General features: G+C 47.1%; 1 protein-coding gene across 1 annotated transcript in view; it reads right to left on the reverse strand.

Annotated features, from left to right (window-relative positions):
- Nucleotides 1–15580, reverse strand: part of CXCL13 (C-X-C motif chemokine ligand 13) — an 84348-nt gene extending 68768 nt beyond the window's left edge. Inside the window, exons 1-2 of the mRNA XM_077260535.1 lie at nucleotides 15448–15580; nucleotides 424–538 (exon numbers count right to left, since the gene is read on the reverse strand). Coding sequence (XP_077116650.1) covers nucleotides 424–487 — 64 coding nt within the window. The 5' untranslated portion in view covers nucleotides 488–538; nucleotides 15448–15580. The remainder of the gene's footprint in view (nucleotides 1–423; nucleotides 539–15447) is intronic.
- Nucleotides 15581–20161: the final 4581 nt, after the last annotated feature.

The following is a 20161-nucleotide window of genomic DNA, read 5'->3' on the forward strand; positions in this document are numbered from 1 at the left end:
GAAAAATAATCTTTAATTAAATGCATGTACAGTAAGCTGCACACACACACTGTACTAATTGTATTTGTCACTGATATATATATATAACCTGTCAGTGTGATTTTACTGTAGCGGCACGTGAATGGATGCAGTTTGTCTTTCTCTGGGGGCACTCAACTTCATTAGCTTGCACAAAGAGACCCCAGTTAGCCCCGTAAATGCATGAAAAAAAAGCACCAAAACCGCAACAAAAACGCAAATAAAATGCATGAAAACATGCGTTTTTGCAGCAGTTCCTTTCCTGAAAAGAAATCAGGTTTTGCTGCAGAAAAAAAGCAGCAAAAATGCCCAGTGTGAACTTACCCTAAGATGAGTAATTTTGCCTTGCTATTAACAAGTTGAACAAGGTAAATTATTGGAAAACATAAGCAAATAAAAGCTTACCAAATGTGGTAGAGAAGCAATGAAGAGAGAGAATAAGCCACAGCAAAACAAGATCGTTTCTCATCTTGACTCCAGACTTGATGTGACTTTGGGAACAGTCCTAAACCATTTTTATCTACTGGCAAAGGAAAGGGGAAATGATGCAAATGGGAAAAAAAGGAAACGTACAAATCGTACAAATCTACCTAATAAACAATTATATCACTGTGATAGTTTTTGTTGATAACAAATTACAATAGATAGCATTGTGTATAAATATATTTCCTTTAAAATATAATCAATTTAATAGGGAACTTATGACCTTTTCTAAGGGTACCGTCACACATTGAAATTTCCATCGCTACGACGTTACGATTCGTGACGTTCTAGCGATATCGTTACGATATCGCAGTGTCTGACACGCAGCAGCGATCAGGGATCCTGCTGAGAATCGTACGTCGTAGCAGATCGTATGGAACTTTCTTTCGCCGCTTGATCACCCGCTGACATCGCTGGATCGTTGTGTGTGACAGCGATCCAGCGATGTCTTCGCTTGTAACCAGGGTAAACATCGGGTAACTAAGCGCAGGGCCGCGCTTAGTAACCCGATGTTTACCCTGGTTACAAGCGTAAACGTAAAAAAACAAACCGTACATGCTCACCCGTCGGTGTCCTTCAGGTCCCTTGCCGTCTGCTTCCTGCTCTGAGTGCCGGCCGGAAAGTGAGAGCAGATCACAGCGGTGCTGCGATCTGCGCTCACTGTACGGCTGCACTCAGAGCAGGAAGCAGACGGCAAGGGACCTGAAGGACACCGACGGGTGAGCATGTACGGTTTGTTTTTTTACGTTTACGCTTGTAACCAGGGTAAACATCGGGTTACTAAGCGCGGCCCTGCGCTTAGTTACCCGATGTTTACCCTGGTTACCCGGGGACTTCGGCATCGCTCCAGCGCCGTGATTGCAACGTGTGACCGCAGTCTACGACGCTGGAGCGATATTCATACGATCGCTGCGACGTCACGGATCGTGCCGTCGCAGCGATGAAAATTTCAATGTGTGACGGTACCCTTACTCACTGAGCTACTAAAGACACTCGACACTCTTTGAAGGGAATCTTTCATTTAATTTTACTATACCTGTAATATAGGGGCAGAGACCCTGATTCCAGAGATGTGTCACTTATTGGGCTGCTTGCTGTCATTTTGATAAAATCTTTGTTTTATCTGTTGTAAATCTAAAAGTTATCTGAATGCCAAGCTCTGTACAATGTCCCCACAACACTGATTGGCAGCTTTTTGCCCATGTGTACACAGAAAGCTGCCAATCAGAGGTGGGGGCAAAGCTCATGAATATAGAGGAATACATGGCAGCAGTTTCACTAGTGCTCTAATGATGATCTACTGATCAAACAGTGGTTTCATCAAAACTACAGCAGACTGCCCAGTAAGTGTCACATCACTAGAATTAGAGTCTCTATCACTACATTACACTTCTCTTAGATTAGGTTGTGATAAATTCCCTGGATGGTCACATCTTGGCACTGTCCAGTTTGAAAACTGTTTATCCCCCAGACATGGATTACGGTGTGGGACATAACGACAGACAGATTAGGGATAATTCTGTTTGTTTTTTATTGCAGGAGATGGGGGATTCAATGGAATGGCCTTAGGTGAGTATAACTGTGTTATTTTTAAATAAAAATGGAAGGTGTGTTTTGTTTTATTTCAAATAAAAGACTTTATTCTTGCTTTGTCTTTATTTGCAGTAAAAGTATAGGATTAGTAATGGATAGGTGTCTTATAGACGCCTCTCTATTACTAAGCCGTAGTCTTGATATCACCTGACAATGCAGAGGTGACATTGTAACGACCGTTATGCCGGTCGCTGCTCGAGAACAGAATACGGCGCTGCTATGAATGACTCAGAGCACAATATGATATTAAACCAACTTTTCTTTATAACTTATGCAAAAAATGACAGAATTTTCTCTCCCAACACAATATGGGCCACAACAGCCACAACTCACAGAATACAAGTTATGCAGCCTGAGAGACCCCAAGTGCCAGCTTCACAGACAGGAATCCGACTACCCCACAACTATACCACTCCCTCCCTTAAAGGGAACCTGTCACCCCGTTTTTTCAGTATGAGATAAAAATACCATTAAATAGGGCCTGAGCCGTTTTCGCCTGTCAATCAATGTGGTCTGGTCAAATGGGCGTGGTGGAATCGCTGGTTCTCCATCTGCGCACGCGCGGCATCCGGCGGCCATTTTCCTGAAGCCCCGGGAAGCCGAGCACTACCATCTGCGCATGCGCGGCCTCAGGAAGATGGCCGCCGCCAGCGCTAAACTGTTTAATAGCGCAGATCGCGCTCTTTTTCTTCAGCTGCGCAGTGCATTCCGCTGTTGGGCATGCGCAAACCACTACGCCACCAACGGAAAGATAAGCAAGATCTGGGGGAGAAACCAGCGATTCCACCACGCCCATTTGACCAGACCACATTGATTGACAGGCTAAAACGGCGACTTTGGTAAGGTATTTTGGCAGCATAGGTAGGGAAACAGGGTACACAAAATACACTATTGTAAAGCACAGCTCAGGCCCTATTTAACGGTATTTTTATCTCATACGGAAAAAACGGGGTGACAGGTTCCTTTTAACTGTAATGGGCCTACACGGGGTTATACTGTGCCTGTGACATGTGGTCCTCTCAGGAATACAATCTTACACCCGCCTCCCGCCTAATTCACAATAAATCACGGGTACCCGGTTTTTCCCAACATATATATATATATATCTCTCTCACAGTATATACTCAGTGTATACGCAGTGCACTGTCTTATTACTGAGCGCTCAGAGTGTACTCTTTCACAATATATGCTTCAACGGTAAATAACTGAATTTGTTACAGACGTCCAGCAGCGGATTAAATAGGTGTTTGAGCCACCAAATCTTCTGATGCAGATCCAGATACAGTTCACAAATAATTCCAGGAATATCCCACAGCCACAATCGTGAAGCGCAGGAATCCACACAGTGTCTATTAGTTGTCAGGCAATTCTTCATACAAGAGTGTCCTTAAACAGGCTGTGATTCCTATCTAGCTATCCCTAGCTAACTACACAGTCGGTGACCGGTCACACTTCTCTGTTTACTCACAAGAATAGTTTTCTTGAAATCACACAGTCCCAAAACAGGAATGCCTCAAGATCTGGATTCCCCACTCTCTATCACCGCGCTGCTTCTTCTCAAATGCCCAGAAACTCTCTCTGAGTTAACTGTCCGGTTTCCAGAATCTTCTTGTCTTTTACTCATGGGTGACCTCCGGTGGCTGAACAAAATTACTGCAACAACATTGTAATTATCCTATTACTTAAGGGTGACCTCTGGTGGCTGAACACAGTTACTGTATCAATACTGTTTATGATTTAAAAAAAAATCACCATTTTACACTCCACCCCACTTTCAATTTGGCGTCCCGACAAATGGCTTCTCACAACTCACAAGCAACACATACTCATCAGGATTATATCGTATCGGAGGAATTCCGGCTGTGCTCCTCTCTGACCTCCGTAAGCCAGTACCTGTCGGGTTCAAGGAAACATTTGTCGTATCTGGTGGAACAGTAACATCAGTGGGCATATCTGGAGTTTGCACTGTCGGACTCTGCATTTCTGAGAGGTCGCCATCACAGTTATCCCAACAGTAACACTCAACATTGCTCGGTTGCACCATCGTTGGATCGGATGACTCAGGGGAACAGACAGGTGCGTCGGATATACACCGCTTTAGCCAATTCTGATGCATTGTGCGACGAGGTCCGATACACGCCTCAGGGACCACAGTGTACACACTTCCTCCTTTGGAACACCCTTTCCACTACTGTGTAAGGCGTATCCTCCCACCTGTCACTCAACTTCCCTTCTGGACGTGTAACCCGCACTAGCACCCTGTCACCCACCTGGAACTCATCCCCGTGCACTGGTTTTCGATCTCGGTGTGGATGATCCCGTACACGTTCTTTCACTATCTGATGGATCTCTCGTAGTTTTCTTCGGTGATCCTGGACCCACTCACTGGCTGTACGATACTGCGGCTCATCCGGTACTGTCAGACTCAGCTCCCCGATTTCTCGTCCTGGCCGGCCGAACATCATCGCATAAGGTGTGAACCCTGTTGTGTTATGGACTCTGTTATTATAAGCCCACATAAGTTCAGGGAGAAACTCAGGCCATCGCCCCTTTTGCCTTTGTTCCAGCGTTCTCAGCATCTGGAGCAGCGTTCGGTTGAATTGTTCACAAGCTCCATTTCCCTGCAGGTGATAGGGCGTCGTCCGTGATTGCTGAATCCCATAGACCTGCAGCAACTCAGTCATGAGCTGACCCTGAAAACAGGTACCTTGGTCTGAATGCACTCTTTGGGGGCAGCCATACACCGGAATGAAATGTTTACAGATCGCCTCTGCTGCGGACTTAGCAGTCTGATCTTTAGTGGGAATGGCCACAGCAAATTTTGTGAAATGATCGGTCATGACCAGGCATGAGTGATGACCGCTGCTGGAGTACCCAATGGACAGATAATCCACCATTAATACTTCCAGCAGGGCAGATGTCACGATTGTCTGAACTGGAGCTCTCTGTTCTGGGGACTTATTCAATTCACAGGGTCGGCACTTAGCACACACCTCTCTCACAACTTCTTCCAAGCCAGGTGTGTACACAAATCGATGCAACCATCTGTACGTCTTTTCAGGTCCAAAATGTGCACCCTACGTATGAGCCTCTTGGGCAATGTCTGGAGCCATTGAGGCTGGGATCACCACCTGCCAAAGGTACCCCAGCTCTGCCGCTATGTAGATCCAGCGATACAGTACCCCTTCTCTCACGGCCAATTGATTCCACTGCCGTAGCAGTTTCTGCCCCTCTGCACCCAGCCGAGCTCTCACCCTTCTGTCGGGCCAGGACTTTTGACTCAGCCACTTCTTTACTCAAGACAGCTCGGAGTCTGCATCCTGTAAATCGGCCCACTCCTGACGAGTCTTTCCCAGCAAAGTGGCGACCTGTGTCGCCACCCCACTTAACCGTGCCACATCCACGAACACAGGTAATCGTCTCAGGTCAGGAATCTCGGTATCCTCAAGGTCTTCATCCACAACATGCCGGGGAGTACCACAAGTCAGTCGTGACAGTGCGTCGGCATTGGAGTTCTCTTTACCAGAACGGAATCGAATCCGGTAATTACATTTGGACATCCGTGCTACCCACCTCTGCTCTAGGGCTCCCAGCCTGGCATTCTCTAGGTGTGCCAGCGGGTTATTGTCAGTCATCACAAAAATCTCAGAGCCAGCAAGGTACTCTGCAAATTTCTCAGTCATAGCCCACACCAAGGCCAACATCTCCAACTTAAATGAGCTATAATTATCTGGGTTTCGCTCGGTGTCTCGTAGAGACCGACTGGCATATGCAATAACCCGTTCACGCCCCTCCTGCTCTTGGGCTAACACAGCTCCCAGGCCATGGAGGCTCCCGTCAGTGTACAGAATGAAAGGTCGGTCAAAACATGCATACGCCAACAAAGGTGCCTGCACAAGGGCATCCCGGATCCGATCGAATGCCTGTTGTTGTCGATCTGTCCATTGGATGGGTTGGTTCTTGGGCCCTCGCGCCGTCTGTTATGATCCCAATGGCAGAGGATCTCTGATATTCCGGCAAGATAGCAAAAATATAAATACTGCTCTAGGGAGGTGGAAACTGGGCTAACCGCATACCTGATCCTGACACAAACAACTAAAAGTAGCCGGTGAACGTGCCTACGTTGGTTCTAGACGTCTCGAGCCAGCCGGAGAACTGACTACCCCTAGAGGGAAAAAATAAGACCTCGCTTGCCTCCAGAGAAATTGAACCCCAAAGATATAGAAAGCCCCCAACAAATAATAACGGTGAGGCAAGAGGAAAACACAAACGTAGAGATGAACTAGATTCAGCAAAGTGAGGCCCAATAGTCTAGATAGCAGAAAATAGATAGTGGACTATGCGGTTAGCAGAAAACCCTACAAAACATCCACGCTGAACATTCAAGAACCCCCACACCGACTGACGGTGTGGAGGGAGAATATCAGCCCCCTAGAGCTTCCAGCGAGTCAAAAATCAAATGTAAAGCAAGCTGGACAAAAACACTGAATAATGCAAACGATCCAAATTGTACAAAACAGACTTAGCTTTTCTTGCATGAGGCAGACTGAAAGGAATCCGGAGGAGACCAAATAGGTCTGGATACAACGATGCCAGGCAAGAGACTGAGTCCAGAGGAGACTCAAATAGGAAACACCCGCTGCTTAACGACACAGCTGGAGCTCAGGCCTGCAACAAGACATACCTAACACAATACCGTTAGTGACCACCAGAGGGAGCCCAGAAACACAGTTCACAACAGTACCCCCCCTTGAGGAGGGGTCACCGAACCCTCACCAAGACCCCCAGGGCGATCAGGATGAGCAGCGTGAAAGGCATGAACCAAATCAGCCGCATGAACAACAGAGGCGACAACCCAGGAATTATCCTCCTGACCATAGCCCTTCCACTTAACTAAATACTGGAGTTTCCGTCTAGAGATACGAGAATCCAGAATCTTCTCCACCACGTACTCCAACTCGCCCTCAACCAAAACCGGGGCAGGAGGCTCAACAGCAGGAACCATAGGCACCACGTACCGCCGCAACAAGGACCTATGGAACACATTATGAATAGCAAAAGACGCTGGAAGGTCCAAGCGAAAAGACACCGGGTTAAGGATTTCCAAAATCTTATAAGGACCGATAAAGCGAGGCTTGAACTTAGGAGAGGAGACTTTCAAAGGAACAAGACAACCAAACCAAATCCCCAACACGAAGTCGGGGACCCACACCACGGCGGCGGTTGGCAAACCGCTGGGCCTTGTCTTGTGACAATTTCAAATTGTCCACCACATGTTTCCAAATCCGCTGCAACCTATCCACCACAGAATCAACCCCAGGACAGTCAGAAGGTTCAACCTGACCCGAGGAGAAACGAGGATGAAAACCAGAGTTGCAGAAAAAGGGTGAAACCAAGGTGGCAGAACTAGCCCGATTATTAAGGGCAAACTCGGCCAGTGGCAAAAAGGTAACCCAGTCGTCCTGATCAGCAGAAACAAAACATCTCAAATAAGTCTCTAACGTCTGATTAGTTCGCTCGGTCTGGCCATTAGTCTGAGGATGAAAAGCCGACGAAAAAGACAAATCAATACCCATCTTAGCACAAAAGGATCGCCAGAATCTGGACACAAACTGGGATCCTCTGTCAGATACAATATTCTCAGGGATGCCATGCAAACGAACCACATTCTGAAAGAACAAAGGAACCAAATCAGAGGAGGAAGGCAACTTAGGCAAGGGCACCAAATGGACCATTTTAGAAAAACGATCACACACCACCCAGATGACAGACATCTTCCGAGACACCGGAAGATCCGAAATGAAATCCATGGAAATGTGCGTCCAAGGCCTCTTTGGGATAGGCAAGGGCAAAAGCAACCCGCTGGCACGAGAACAGCAAGGCTTAGCCCGAGCACAAATCCCACAGGACTGCACAAAAGAACGCACATCCCGCGACAAGGAAGGCCACCAAAAGGACCTGGCCACCAAATCTCTGGTACCGAAAATCCCAGGATGTCCCGCCAACACCGAAGAATGAACCTCAGAAATAACTCTGTTGGTCCATCCATCAGGGACAAACAATCTCTCTGGTGGACAACGATCAGGCCTATCAGCCTGAAATTTTTGCAGCCCTCGTCGCAAATCTGGGGAAATGGCAGACAAAATTACTCCCTCTCTGAGAATACCAGCCAGCTCAGAGACTCCCGGAGAATCAGGCACAAAACTCCTAGAAAGTGCATCAGCCTTCACGTTCTTCGAACCAGGCAGGTACGAGACCACAAAGTCAAAACGGGAGAAAAACAATGACCAACGGGCCTGTCTAGGATTCAGGCGCTTGGCAGACTCGAGGTAAATCAGATTTTTATGATCAGTCAAGACCACCACACGATTTCTAGCTCCCTCGAGCCAATGTCGCCACTCCTCAAATGCCCACTTCATGGCCAACAACTCCCGATTACCAACATCGTAGTTCCGCTCAGCAGGCGAAAATTTCCTTGAAAAGAAGGCGCATGGCTTCATCACAGAGCCATCAGAACTTTTTTGCGACAAAACAGCCCCTGCACCAATTTCAGAAGCATCAACTTCAACATGGAAGGGAAGAGAGACATCCGGCTGGCACAAGACTGGCGCTGAAGTAAACCGACGCTTCAGCTCCCGAAAGGCCTCCATGGCCGCAGGAGACCAGTTCGCAACATCAGAACCCTTCTTGGTCATATCCGTCAAAGGTTTAACCACGCTGGAGAAATTAGCGATAAAACGACGGTAAAAATTAGCAAAGCCCAAGAACTTCTGCAGGCTCTTAACAGACGTGGGCTGAGTCCAGTCATGAATGGCACGGACCTTAACTGGGTCCATCTCCACAGTAGAAGGGGAAAAAATAAAACCCAAAAAAGAAACCTTCTGTACCCCAAAGATACATTTTGAGCCCTTCACAAATAGAGCATTCTCCCGCAAAACCTGAAACACCATCCTGACCTGGTTCACATGGGACTCCCAATCATCAGAAAAAAACAAAATATCATCCAGATAAATAATCATAAATTTATCCAGATATTTCCGGAAGATGTCATGCATGAAGGACTGAAACACAGAAGGAGCATTAGATAATCCGAAAGGCATCACCAGGTACTCAAAATGACCCTCAGGCGTATTAAATGCCGTTTTCCATTCATCTCCCTGCTTTATGCGCACAAGGTTATACGCACCACGAAGATCTATCTTGGTGAACCAACTGGATCCCTTAATCCGAGCAAACAAATCAGACAACAATGGCAAAGGATACTGAAATTTAACAGTGATCTTATTCAGAAGACGATAATCAATACAAGGTCTCAGAGACCCGTCTTTCTTGCCCACAAAAAAGAATCCTGCACCAAGAGGGGACGAGGATGGGCGAATATGTCCCTTCTTCAAAGACTCCTTTATATAACTCCGCATCGCGGCATGCTCTGGCACAGATAAATTAAAGAGTCGTCCCTTAGGAAACTTACTACCAGGAATCAAATCTATAGCACAATCACAGTCCCTATGAGGAGGAAGGGCACTGGACCTAGCCTCATTAAATACATCCTGAAAGTCTGACAAAAACTCAGGGATCTCAGAAGGAGTAGAAGAAGCAATAGACACCAATGGAGAATCGCCATGAATCCCCTGACACCCCCAACTAGACACAGTCATAGCTTTCCAATCTAAAACTGGATTATGGGTCTGTAACCATGGCAGACCCAAAACGACAACATCATGCATTTTATGCAGTACCAAAAAACGAATCACCTCCTGATGTACAGGAGTCATGCACATGGTCACCTGCGTCCAATACTGAGGTTTATTCTCTGCCAATGGCATAGAATCAATTCCTCTAAGAGGAATAGGATTTTCCAAAGGCTCCAGGACAAAACCGCAGCGCTTGGCAAACGACAAATCCATCAGACTTAAAGCAGCACCAGAATCCACAAAAGCCATAACTGAGTAAGAAGATAATGAACAAATTAAAGTCACAGACAAAATAAACTTAGGCTGAAAAGTACCAATGGCGACAGGATTAACTTTTTTCTTTAAACGTTTAGAGCATGCTGAGATAACATGTGTTGAATCACCACAGTAGAAACACAACCCATTTTGACGTCTATGATTTTGTCGCTCGGCTCTGGTCAGAATTCTGTCACATTGCATAGAATCAGGTGACCGTTCAGACAGCACCGCCAAAGGATTATCAGATTTACGCTCCCGCAAACGTCGATCAATTTGAATGGCTAGAGCCATTGAATCATTTAGACCTGTAGGGATAGGAAACCCCACCATCACATCTTTAATGGCTTCAGAAAGACCATTTCTGAAATTTGCGGCCAGTGCACACTCATTCCATTGAGTAAGCACGGACCATTTCCGAAATTTTTGGCAATATACCTCAGCTTCGTCCTGACCCTGAGAGATAGCCAGCAACATCTTTTCAGCCTGATTTTCAAGATTAGGCTCCTCATAAAGCAAACCAAGCGCCAGAAAAAACGCATCAACATTCACCAATGCAGGATCTCCTGGCGCCAGAGAGAAGGCCCAATCCTGAGGGTCGCCGCGCAAGAAGGAAATAACAATCTTAACTTGCTGAGCGGAATCACCAGAGGAACGAGGTTTCAGAGACAGAAACAATTTACAATTATTCCTAAAATTCAGGAATTTAGATCTATCTCCAAAAAACGGCTCAGGAATAGGTATTTTTGGTTCAGACATAGGGCTATGGATAACAAAATCCTGAATGCTTTGCACCCTAGCAGCAAGCTGATCCACACTAGAAGTCAGAGTCTGGACATTCATATCTGCAGCAGAGTTTCAGCCACTCAGAGAAAAAGGGGATGGAAGAAGCTAGGCAAACTGCAGCAAAAAAAACAAACAAAAAAACCAAAACCTCAGAACTTCTATTTAATCCCGCTTCTGCGATGCATTAAACATTTTCTTTTGGCCTGGCATTCTGTTATGATCCCAATGGCAGAGGATCTCTGATATTCCGGCAAGATAGCAAAAATATAAATACTGCTCTAGGGAGGTGGAAACTGGGCTAACCGCATACCTGATCCTGACACAAACAACTAAAAGTAGCCGGTGAACGTGCCTACGTTGGTTCTAGACGTCTCGAGCCAGCCGGAGAACTGACTACCCCTAGAGGGAAAAAATAAGACCTCGCTTGCCTCCAGAGAAATTGAACCCCAAAGATATAGAAAGCCCCCAACAAATAATAACGGTGAGGCAAGAGGAAAACACAAACGTAGAGATGAACTAGATTCAGCAAAGTGAGGCCCAATAGTCTAGATAGCAGAAAATAGATAGTGGACTATGCGGTTAGCAGAAAACCCTACAAAACATCCACGCTAAACATTCAAGAACCCCCACACCGACTGACGGTGTGGAGGGAGAATATCAGCCCCCTAGAGCTTCCAGCGAGTCAAAAATCAAATGTAAAGCAAGCTGGACAAAAACACTGAATAATGCAAACGATCCAAATTGTACAAAACAGACTTAGCTTTTCTTGCATGAGGCAGACTGAAAGGAATCCGGAGGAGACCAAATAGGTCTGGACACAACGATGCCAGGCAAGAGACTGAGTCCAGAGGAGACTCAAATAGGAAACACCCGCTGCTTAACGACACAGCTGGAGCTCAGGCCTGCAACAAGACATACCTAACACAATACCGTTAGTGACCACCAGAGGGAGCCCAGAAACACAGTTCACAACAGCCGTCCCTCTCAACAGCTCGTTCAGTGGCTCAGCCACTTTAGCAAAGTGTTTTACAAATCGGCGATAGTATCCAGCTAGACCGAGAAATGCCTGTACTTCTCTCCGGGTCTTGGGTCTGGGCCACCCTTGAATGGCCTCAATTTTACTCGGTGCCGGATGCACACCCTCAGCCGACACTACATGCCCCAAATACTCAATCTGCGTCCGGAACAGTTCAAATTTTTTTTGGCTTGATCTTAAGTCCATTGTCTCTCAGTCGGTGCAACACTTGCTGCAGCTTTTTCAAGTGATCATCGAATGAATTTCCGAATACGATTACATCATCCAGATAGATCAACACAGATTCGAAATTGTAGTCACCCAAGCAATACTCCATCAATCGCTGAAACGTTCCTGGGGCATTACCCAGTCCAAAGGGCATCCGATTAAACTCGAACAGACCCATCGGCAAGATGAATGCAGTCTTCTGCCGATCTCGAGCCGCCACGGGCACCTGCCAGTAGCCACTGGCTAAGTCAAGCGTAGAGAAATACTTTGCCTTCCCTAGTGCGGACAAGGATTCCTCGATTCTTGGTAACGGATAAGAATCACGTACAGTGTGTGCATTCAGCTTGCAGTAATCAACACAAAACCGTATGGACCCATCCTTCTTCCGTACCAACACTACTGGTGCGGCCCAAGGACTCTGACTCTGGTGGATCACCCCATTGTTTAGCATTTGCGCTATCATCCGCTTAACCTCTTGATAGAGGTTCGGCGGGATCTGACGATATCTCTCTCGAATCGGAGGGGTATCTCCTGTGGGTATTTCATGTTCCACTGCCTTTGTGCAACCAAAGTCTTCATCATCCCTGGAGAAAGCAGCCTGATATTCCCACAGTGTATCCTCCAGCCTGCGCTCCTGCTCAAATGTTAACTGGGACTCATCCACCCCCATAATCTCCATGATCTTCCTGCCATTCCACGCAGGTGTGGGGGACTCTTCGGTTGTCGTCTGCATTGACAGGGTCCAGGCAGTCCTGCGGTTTGCTTTCAGTGTAAACTGACTTTGGGAATGACTCTCTCACCGCACACATATACATCAGCCAGCTTGGTGCCTGCCGCCAGAGTCATCTCATGATCTTGCAGATTCAAGCACCTTATTGGTATACTTTCATCTCGTACAACGGCCACTGTTCGGGCTACCATTAGACTATCCGTGTCTTCTGACCGACTGGTCGGTTCCAAAATCACCTCCACACTATTCAGTTTTCTGTGTGTCCCTACCGGCATCAATACAAGCTTCTCTTGACCCGGACCGATCACAACAGCAGACCCGCGTGGGACATACACTGCTCCCACTGCTCTTCCTTCTGCCGAACTCTTCTGAATGCCGCATGAACGGACCACCTGCTGTAGGACTCTCTCAGTGACTTTGTGGGGCGTCACCCGCTTCCAATAACGCGGACCATCACGTTCAAACAGAAGGGAATCCAGCTCTCTCAGGATGTTCATTCCCAGAACCACCGGAAGGTTTGGTCTCGCCTGCGTCATCACGAGCACCACTCCCTTGGTTCCCAACTCCTGACCACACAGCTGTACCTTCATCCACGCAATGCCCACCACTGGGATTTCCTCATTATTGGCAGCCTTCAGTTTTAATAAATGTCCCGACTCCGGTTTGACAGTCCTTTCGAAGTGTGCCTTAAAAAACTTAATTGGCATCGTAGTCACCTCCGACCCGGTATCCACCAGGCACACCACCTTCTTGCCTGCAAACTGCACCTCCAAAGTGGGACTGTCCTCAATCAGATCCTCAGAACAGACATTGGGCACTGATTTTTGTTCCTGCCCCGCCGTATGCCCAGCTACAGCGAGGGCCTCTCTTTTACTGATGAAGCTTCATCTGCCAGCTTCCTCTGGCAGTCTCGCTGCAAATGACCAAATTCCCTGCATCGCCAGCATTGCACCGGTCTTCTTGCCCAACCTCTGGATAGCCAGGGTCTTATAGCAGTCGACATTTCCCTTGAGGTATAGGGTAACCGCCCATACAATGGAATAGAGGGGTTAGGCGGTGCCGGGTACATCGGAGGTGTTTCCCGAACCTGCATCTGCTGCATCTGCTCTGCCAGGCTTTCCAAGGTTTTCTGTAAAGCTGCCAGCTGTGTCTGGATGGGATCTGGCCCCGGCCCTCGTGTATCAGCCACTTGCAGGTTACTCCTCTGCAGAACGGGCTTCACTTCTAAGGTCCGTGCTACTGCTTCTTCCTGAATTTCAGCATATGTAATACCAGGAATACTTTGTGCTTTCAGTAACAATTCACTCCTTAGTGTCTCACTTTGGATCCCCTCAATGAACTGATCCCGAAGAATGCTGTCAACCTCGGCCTCAGTACCCACAGTCACAGTTGACTTCCTTTTAACCTCCTGATGCAGCTCCTCCAACGCTATAGCATACTGGATCAGACTTTCTCCGTCTCTCTGGGTCCGAGCGAAAAACTGTACTCGCAGTTGCCCTGCCGCCGCCATGTGATCAAATGCTTTTTTCAATATCCGAATGATGTCATCAACTGTTCTTCGCTTATCTTCGGATTTCAACAAGACAACTTTGCGGGCATCCCCCTCCAAAGCATTCAGCGCGACTTCTGGCTGCAGTCGGGGGCTAACACCAAGCAAGGCAATGGCATTCTTTAACCTGCCTTCCCAATCACTGAGCAGCAGATTGTATCCATCAAACTTGGCCAGGTGATTAAGCAGCGCTCCCGTGGCAGAGCAACCCACTAATCGATCTCTACCAGAAACAATGGGGGAAGGGGGGTGAATAACTACAGCAGGAGTGACAGCGCCTTTTGTTCCATCAGTAACATCCATAGCGAGCACCGTATCCTGCCAACTACGCCAAAATGTAATGACCGTTATGCCGGTCGCTGCTCGAGAACAGAATACGGCGCTGCTATGAATGAATCAGAGCACAATATGATATTAAACCAACTTTTCTTTATAACTTATGCAAAAAATGACAGAATTTTCTCTCCCAACACAATATGGGCCACAACAGCCACAACTCACAGAATACAAGTTATGCAGCCTGAGAGACCCCAAGTGCCAGCTTCACAGACAGGAATCCGACTACCCCACAACTATACCACTCCCTCCCTTAACTGTAACGGGCCTACACGGGGTTATACTGTGCCTGTGACACGTGGTCCTCTCAGGAATACAATCTTACACCCGCCTCCCGCCTAATTTACAATAAATCACGGGTACCCGGTTTTTCCCAACACATATATATATATATATCTCTCTCACAGTATATACTCAGTGTATACGCAGCGCACTGTCTTATTGTTGAGCGCTCAGAGTGTACTCTTTCACAATATATGCTTCAACGGTAAATAACTGAATTTGTTATACAGACGTCCAGCAGCGGATTAAATAGGTATTTGAGCCACCAAATCTTAAGATGCAGATCCAGATAAAGTTCACAAATAATTCCAAGAATATCCCACAGCCAGAATCGTGAAGAGCAGGAATCCACACAGTGTCTATTAGTTGTCAGGCAATTCTTAATACAAGAGTGTCCTTAAACAGGCTGTGATTCCTATCTAGCTATCCCTAGCTAACTACACAGTCGGTGACCGGTCACACTTCTCTGTTTACTCACAAGAATAGCTTTCTTGAAATCACACAGTCCCAAAACAGGAATGCCTCAAGATCTGGATTCCCCACTCTCCATCACCGCGCTGCTTCTTCTCAAATGCCCAGAAACTCTCTCTGAGGTAACTGTCCGGTTTCCAGAATCTTCTTGTCTTTTACTCATGGGTGACCTCCGGTGGCTGAACAAAATTACTGCAACAACATTGTAATTATCCTATTACTTAAGGGTGACCTCTGGTGGCTGAACACAGTTACTGTATCAACACTGTTTATGATTTTAAAAAAAACATCACCATTTTACAACATCAACCCCACAAATGTGAACCCCACTTGCCACCGCTACAGGGCAAGTGGGTAGAGCCAGTCAAAGCGCCAGAATTGGCGCATCTAATAGATGTGCTTTTCCTGGCTGGTTATCGAAAATAAAGGAGAACCCACACAACTTTTTTTTAAATAATTTATTTACAGAGCAGGCGCTCGCTGATGAATACTCCCTGCTCTCACTGTTATTAGCGGCAACAGGCGTCGGCTGATAAGAGCCGTAGTCCCATCAGCTGACACCAGTGACCTGAGGTAAACTTTATACTTCTGATCACAGCTGCTGGCTCACGCTGTCTTTTGACACAATGAGAACTGTGGCTGTTTTACCGGCGGTGATGATTTTACTGCCGATCAGAAGTGGTGTTTGCTGCACTCTCATGCACATGACAGAGCAGCAAACACTGGATGTTCGGGCCCTCCATTCAAGTGGATGGTTCCGGGTTCGGGTCCAGGTACTGTTCTGTTACCCGAACTTTTTGTAACTGTTCGGCCGAACCCACTGGATTCAAGCATCCAGGTGTCCGCTCCCCTCTATACATAAGACATTTTGATCACTCTTTGCGATCACCACTGGGTATCAACTGATTCTGACAGCTGACACCCAGCTGGGTTATAGTGCCCACACCGCTCCAGGCACTTTAACCCCCTAAATACTGTGATCTACATAGATTACAGTGTTTAGCAGGCAAATAGAGAGAGGGAGCTCCCTCTGCTCTCTGATCGGCGCCCTCGAGATGTCATCGCGAGAGGTTGATTGTTGCCATGGTGACCCTATGTCGTCATGACGACATCCAATTCACCAGAGCTAGCAAACTTGCTACTTCATGCTCAGAACCAAGATAGAGGGGCAGAACCTGTAAAATTTAGCTTTTATTATATTAATTCTAAAAAGCCTATTTAGACATATAGATGAGTAGATCAGATTAGGGTCTGAATAACAATCACATATCTGGGCCCGAATTACATATATTTATAATGGAAAATAGATCTAAGGGAAGAGAATATAATCCACTGTTTCCCTACCTAACAGCGGAGGTTGGCACCCTATGGGAAATGTAATGGCGACCCCGCTCCTCTTTGACTCACCCTGTCTGATCCTAAAAGGAAATCCCTTACCAAGCCATCACCAATACGTGTTAAAGTGCTTAAGTGCAATACAAAGTCTCTGAAACCTGATGCTGTAATCTCTATATGACAATATCTCAGTGGGTGCCCGATTTTACACATGTAAATAAATAAAGTGCTCACTGCCTAAATATGTTTATAGATCAATGAATCCCTCTGTTAATAGCAAAGGCCAATCCCAGCTAGACCAAGAGTATTTTTGCTGGGATCAGATCAGATATAGAGCACGTATTGTGATCTTCAATAACATAGTTAAATGTAAAGTAGATTAGAGTGTATACCCATAATAAAATATATTTTGTACTAAGACTGATAGCGTGAACAGGCTAGATTAGATCTCATAGCAATTTGACAATGCTATCCATAGAGATGGTATCACAAAAAGAGAATAGTAAACTTAATACAGCACATATGACTCTGTTCAGTGGGCACTGACAGGTGGATTTCAGATACACAATACAGCAGGATTAAACATTACAGATAGTACACATGGTATTATAATAAATCCCTCACACAAATGATAATAAGTTCATTGATGTCACTTATCTTAAAGAAGGGTGCCCTTACTGGTAAGTAACGTGTGCCATCAGCAGGCTGAATATCCTGCTAGGTGGAACGCACCCCTCACCACCTTAATTTGGGGACCGCCTAGTGTTCTATAATGTTATGTGCACATCCATTCAGTGGAATGCAAAGGCGCTCCAACACAGCTTGTCAAGAAGGGGGCAGGTCAGTGAGTCATTTCTCATCTTAATAGATGTTTAAAAGCTTTCTGTACCACACTGGAGTGGTCGGGAAGAAATAATAAAGAAAGAAAAGAGAGGGGAGCCCATAGTTCAAAAAGAGAAGGTAGGTATAAAACAAACATACAGGGAAGGTGTATGCTAAAATAATAATCACGATCCTAGCTAGGGCCAGAATAAGATACTATGGCATGATCCCTTAGAGGTCAGTATGCCCAGACTTGGTTGACTATATTACGGACATATAGCTGAACAGTTTTTATAAGAATCTAGTGAAACTAAGTTGCTCATTGATATTCCCCGGACTCATGGACTCAATCAGAAAGATCCAGCCTGTTTCTCTTTGAAGGATCTTCCTGTCCCAATCACCCAGCTCCTTTAAATTGGGAAAATAATTTTTTGGAGGCTATCCTCCACGTCTCTTCAGACACCACCACTAGATCACCAGGGTGAACGTGTTCCTTGATGCAAAAGCCATGCTATTGTTTTAAAGGGTTTTTTTGATGCCCGTAAAAATAAAATGTTTACACAGTATGTTGATGTGTACCCCCCAGGGGCACATTTTTTTATGAGGCCCTCCTCCAAGTTTCTTCCAGGGGTGATTGGGGTGCGTGCAAATTTGGGGCAGGCCTTGCATTCACTGCATAGCCAAACAGTATGGGAGACCCAGTTCCTAAGAATGGGAGCTGTAGGGGTTTGTTCAGCTGCTTCAGCAATACAATTCTCCACTTTTGGGTTTTCATCCTCAACACTGCAATTCTCCAATGCAGGTTCTTCAGGCTTAACACTGCAATTCACTGCATAGTCAAACAGTATGGGAGTACCAACTTCCTAATAATGGGAACTTTGGTTTCATGTGACCATCCACTACGTTGGTTCAAAGGGTTATTGGGGTGCGTGTAACTTTGGTGCAGGGCAGGCCTTGCATTAAATGCATAAGCAAACAGTATGGGACTACCAAATTTATAATAATGGGAACTGTCACGCTCGCGCGCAGACTGGTTGGCGCGAGCGTGCGGGGGGGGGGGGGGACCAGACTACCCTGGAAGGGGCGTAACTAAGTAGCTTCCTTGGTATTCGCTGGAGCCTCTGATTGTGAGGTCAGGCTTGTGCAGCAGGAAGCTGCCAGGTACCATTCCAGGGTGGTGCCTGACTGTGGCTGCTGATCCCTCCGGAGGAACAGAGCATAGATAGGCAAGCGGGCACGGCTGGCACTCTGGCAGACAGGCGAGCATGGCTGGGACACAGGCAGGCAGACGGGTACAACAGAGACACTGGCAGGAATGCCTAGGACACTGGCAGGCAGGCGGGCACAGCTGGCACTCTGGCAGGCGGGCACGGCAGACGCTCTGGCAGGACAGGCAGACAAGACTGGTACACTGGCAGGGCCAGTAGGGACCGGTATATAGGCAGATATATGAAAACAGGTAGGAACCTGTTCAGACAGGAGGACTTATGAATAAGTAGAGAAAGACCGCAAAAGTGGATGCAAAGCGGAAGCACAGGAGCTAGAGCCAAGAACAGAAATGCAGGAGGCGGGGCCAAGAGAAGGAGGTGGAGCCAAGAACAGAAGGCGGAGCCAAGTACAGAAATGCAAGAGGCAGAGATGTAGGAGCGGAGCAAGGTAGAACCGCAAGGAGCGAAGGCAGGTAGATCCGCAGGGAGCGGAGCTGCAGAGCGAGAGCCGAGTGGAGCCGCAGAGCACAGAGCACAGAAGGACCACAGAGTGCAGAGCCGAGAGCGGCGAAAAGCAAGACACCGAGTGCAGAGCTGAGAGCAGAGCAAAGCAAGACACCAAGTGCAGAGCAGAGCAAAGTCAGAGTGCAGAGCTGAGCACAGAGCAAAGCTACAGAGTGCAGAGCTGAGAGCAAAACCACAGAGTGCAGAGCGGAGAGCAGAGCAGAGCAAGACAGAGTGCAGAGCCGAGAGCAAAACCACAGAGTGCAGATCAAGGTCACAGAATGTAGAGCAAGGAGCAAAGCAAGATACAGAGTGCAGACCCGAGAGCAGAGCAAAGCAAAACACAGAGTGCAGAGCCGAGAGCAGAGCAAAGCAAGACACAGAGTGCAAAGCCAAGAGCAGAGCAAAGCAAGACACAGAGTACGCACAGCAGAGAAAGCAAACCAAGACAGGGACATAAACGAGCACAAGAACAGGACTAGACTAAGACAGAATCAGGAACGGGACATGGCACAGAGACACGGACACAAGCCAGGGTACGACGCCCCACTGGGTGGCGGACACAGGCCAGGGTACAAAGCCCCACTGGGTGGCTACACAAGGACACAGGCCAGGGTACTATGCCCCACTGGATGGCAAACACAGGACACAGACCAGGGTACAACGCCCCACTGGGTGGTGGACACAAGAGTCACAGAGACAGGGCCTGGCACCTCAGCAGCTAAGAACTGACTGAGGGAGTAAGTTGCACAGGCCCCCACCAATGGGTTGGGAAGTCTTAAATACAGGAAGCCTCATGGCTATTGGCCGGGGACACCTTAGCAAGGTGCACACAGTCTCAATAAGAAACAG

Source organism: Ranitomeya variabilis, chromosome 1 (assembly GCF_051348905.1).
Source record: "Ranitomeya variabilis isolate aRanVar5 chromosome 1, aRanVar5.hap1, whole genome shotgun sequence".
NCBI lineage: Eukaryota > Metazoa > Chordata > Amphibia > Anura > Dendrobatidae > Ranitomeya > Ranitomeya variabilis.